The sequence below is a fragment of the Dendroctonus ponderosae genome, unplaced genomic scaffold, assembly GCF_020466585.1.
Source record: "Dendroctonus ponderosae isolate FM_Combo_2020 unplaced genomic scaffold, Dpon_F_20191213v2 Dpon_F_20191213_7, whole genome shotgun sequence".
NCBI lineage: Eukaryota > Metazoa > Arthropoda > Insecta > Coleoptera > Curculionidae > Dendroctonus > Dendroctonus ponderosae.
The window spans coordinates 1,233,018-1,235,777 of record NW_026018916.1 but is presented as its reverse complement, the minus strand read 5'-3'; the positions used below and the strand labels follow the sequence as shown (position 1 = coordinate 1,235,777).

Sequence of the window (2,760 nt, the reverse complement as noted above, 5' to 3'; positions counted from 1 at the left end):
ATGATACAGATTAAAAAACATAACAATGCTATGAATTTCAGATCGGATACCGACAATCTTAGCTCAGTATATCATACATTAATTAAATGAAATAACATAGAATATTGAAGAATAGAATATTAACTAACAGCCGGTATATTGAAGAATTTTGCAAACCAAAAATAATATTCTCAGAATGCAAAGACAAATAGCTGAAAGTAAAAGAAATCAATATAAACAGTATTTTACGCGCTTTGTGTCCAAAATGGACAAAATTAATACTCCGAGTGTATGCCAAGGCTTAAAGCAGCAACAACGCTACACATAAAAACTGATGATGGTGGAAAAATACACCGAAACGTATTTTAATTGATAAATAGAGACAATAAATGACTGAAACCCAGGAATTAATTTTGATTTCTAATTAGAAAGCCCGGAAATAACTCAACATTGGCAAAATTGCCATTTTATTATATTGTGATAAAATATACACTGAAAATACTCAGCGAGTTTCACTGAAAGGAAAATTCGAGCACAGAAATTTGTTTATTGAAATTCAATTTGGTTCAGCTGCAGCTATTCAGCATCACTTTCCTTCACCAGCTCCACCTCCTGCTTCTCTAGGGGCTGGGATTTTTCGTCCTCCTGTGCTGGTTTCTTGCGGAAAAAGTTCACAATCTTCCCCTTGACATCCCACTTCTTCTTCTTCAAGTTGGTGGCTTCCCTTTTGAGAGTTCTGCAACGCGCCACAAAGGCAGCTTTAGCGCGCGACCCGCCGGCTCTTGGAAAAGTCATTCGCCTCCTCCCATCCGCTGGCGGGATCTCCTCATTTTTGGCAGGGTCCAGGCCGATTTCCTCCAAAGACTCCTCAAAGTGCGGCGGGCTGGGAGTTGCATCGGAATCGGTGTCAGGCAGCGGGACTTCTTCGGGGACGATTCGGCTCTTGAAGGGCACGTCGGAGGGCTGGATGCAATCCAGCTCAACCACCTGCAATTGGAAGACTGGATAGTGCAAAGGCTTCAACTGCTGCTTCCTGCTACCTCCACTATTTTCTCATCTTCCTTTTTCTCCTGCGGCAGCTTCAGCTTGCTGTCGCTCATCATGATCTTGGCCAGAACTTGCTTGGAGTTTTTCACCAGGTCTGTAAGTCGGCTCTTCTTCTCTACCGGCGGATGCGAAAAAAGGGCCTCCGGCGTCTTCAAGGCATCCGAGCTCTTCTGGTCCCCAGTGCCTTGAATAGCAGATTTAGCGCAGGTTTAGACACGATTAAAGACATTTGAACCTATCAAAGAGTTTCCTGGTTTGGACTTGTTGCAGGCCATCTCCTGAGAAAACCGCTCCTTGAACTCTTCCACTGTAATTTGCTCCATTTCCTTGCCGTCCACAGTATCCAGGACGTTGTCCACGATCTCAAGAACGATGTCTTTTGCAATGGTTTTCGAGGCGACGTTTTTGGGCAACTTTCCATCGCCAGTTCCAACGATTGCAGACATTTTCGGGAGTTTTTCCTACAAAGACGTCAAACCATTTTCCATGCCTGTCTGAGCTAACAATGCGGCTGCTGGTGGCATTGTGCCACTTTTTGACATAACCGACACCGAAATTCCTTCGTACAAAATTCTGAATGTATTTCAGCCTGGCGAGTTCAGGATGATTCGCCGGAAAAAGATCGAAGATGCTCAAACGTAAATCGGGAAGTCGCAGCGAAGATGATGTGCGAAGCCAGAAATCCCATTATACCAATGCTAGTAAAATCGGCTCGGTTCCATCCAGGAACCTGGAGCTTTCTTTGGAAGTGGAGCTGGATGATGAGGTAAAACCGGAGCAAGTTGAAGCTTTCTGAGCCAGCCTCTACTAAGATCTAATGGCTTATTCTGCGTGATTTCAGGTTCGTAGTATTATAAGAAATCCCGACAAATGCGCATCGGCCCTCCTAGACGTAACCGTCATCAAGCCCAAGGGTTTGGAGGATTACACCTCCAATACTCAAACATTGAGAACGGAGCAAGTGAAGAAGATGATTGGATCCATGCAGTTGAACCACGGCGACAAGAAACTCCTTATGGAGAAGCTGTTTGGCATGGGGAATGGAGAAGTTGATCGGAAGCCTGCCAAGCCCAAACGTGGAGCTTCTGCGAAGGAAACCCGCAAGAAATCGTGTCTCTCTCCAAAATCGAAGCACCTTTACAAGGACTCGCTGGTCTCCTTAGAACAGGGCGATGTGCGCTGTGTCACTGATGAGTCCAACTCTGCAGTTTTCTCAATGTATAAGCAGGTAGGTGGAATAGCTCAGAAACCAGCAGGAAAACTGACTTTTTGGCGATTACAGAAAAGTCTCAGTTAACAAGAGTGCAAGAATASGATYAGTTATGAGCCGTTCAATAAAGTTTTTATTTSCCAATTACGTTCWRKGAAMAGTTTYTCTTTGGCGCAGGACTGTTTTAATGTCCGTTAACTTCTAAATTAGCCCCGATATTAAGTTGACATTTTGCGCATTTATAGCCAAAAGCCTCGAGGATCTTAGGGGAGAAACGCATTTGCGGGTGATGTTTATTAGGCTTTACAACATAAAATAGTCCGGCCATTAAGCTGATATTTGCCAAGTTTCTAGAGAAGACCTTGGCCAGTTTATAGGGAAAAATTCAATTGAGTGGAAACTTTCGCTGATTTTTGAATGGTTTCTAAACTCTCCCATATGCGTTCAGAGGTCTTCAATTGCGCAAACCTGTATACAAAAATTCAAAACTTCCAAACTAGTCCAGATGTTACGGTAAATTTTTG

At 43.6% G+C, this 2,760-nt stretch overlaps 2 protein-coding genes across 3 annotated transcripts in view; one reads left to right on the top strand and one right to left on the bottom strand.

Annotated features, from left to right (window-relative positions):
- Positions 1–506: 506 nt before the first annotated feature.
- LOC109543979 lies at positions 507–1,550 on the bottom strand. 2 transcript variants are annotated; one of them, XM_048668691.1, is made up of 3 exons: positions 1,262–1,550; positions 1,017–1,210; positions 507–966 (listed from the first exon to the last, which is right to left on the bottom strand). In XM_048668691.1, exons 1-3 carry the CDS (start codon positions 1,470–1,472, stop codon positions 556–558), a joined length of 816 nt encoding a protein of 271 aa, XP_048524648.1. In that variant the 5' UTR covers positions 1,473–1,550; the 3' UTR covers positions 507–555. The 2 variants fall into 2 exon arrangements, with proteins under 2 accessions (XP_048524648.1, XP_019769499.2); XM_019913940.2 differs by having other exon boundaries at positions 1,020–1,210.
- Positions 1,551–1,561: 11 nt separating this feature from the next.
- Positions 1,562–2,760, top strand: part of LOC109543977 — a 5,171-nt gene continuing 3,972 nt past the window's right edge. The window contains exons 1-2 of the mRNA XM_019913938.2: positions 1,562–1,792; positions 1,868–2,254. Of these exons, the coding sequence (XP_019769497.2) occupies positions 1,655–1,792; positions 1,868–2,254 (525 nt within the window). The 5' untranslated portion in view covers positions 1,562–1,654. The remainder of the gene's footprint in view (positions 1,793–1,867; positions 2,255–2,760) is intronic.

Coding starts and splice junctions, on each gene's coding strand:
- LOC109543979 (XM_048668691.1), bottom strand. CDS start 1,472: ATGTCTGCAATCGTTGGAACTGGCGATGGAAAGTTGCCCAAAAACGTC. Junction 1,211..1,261: donor ACCAGGAAACTCTTTGATAG/GTTCAAATGTCT, acceptor CTGCTATTCAAG/GCACTGGGGACCAGAAGAGC. Junction 967..1,016: donor ATGAGAAAATAGTGGAGGTA/GCAGGAAGCAGC, acceptor TTCCAATTGCAG/GTGGTTGAGCTGGATTGCAT.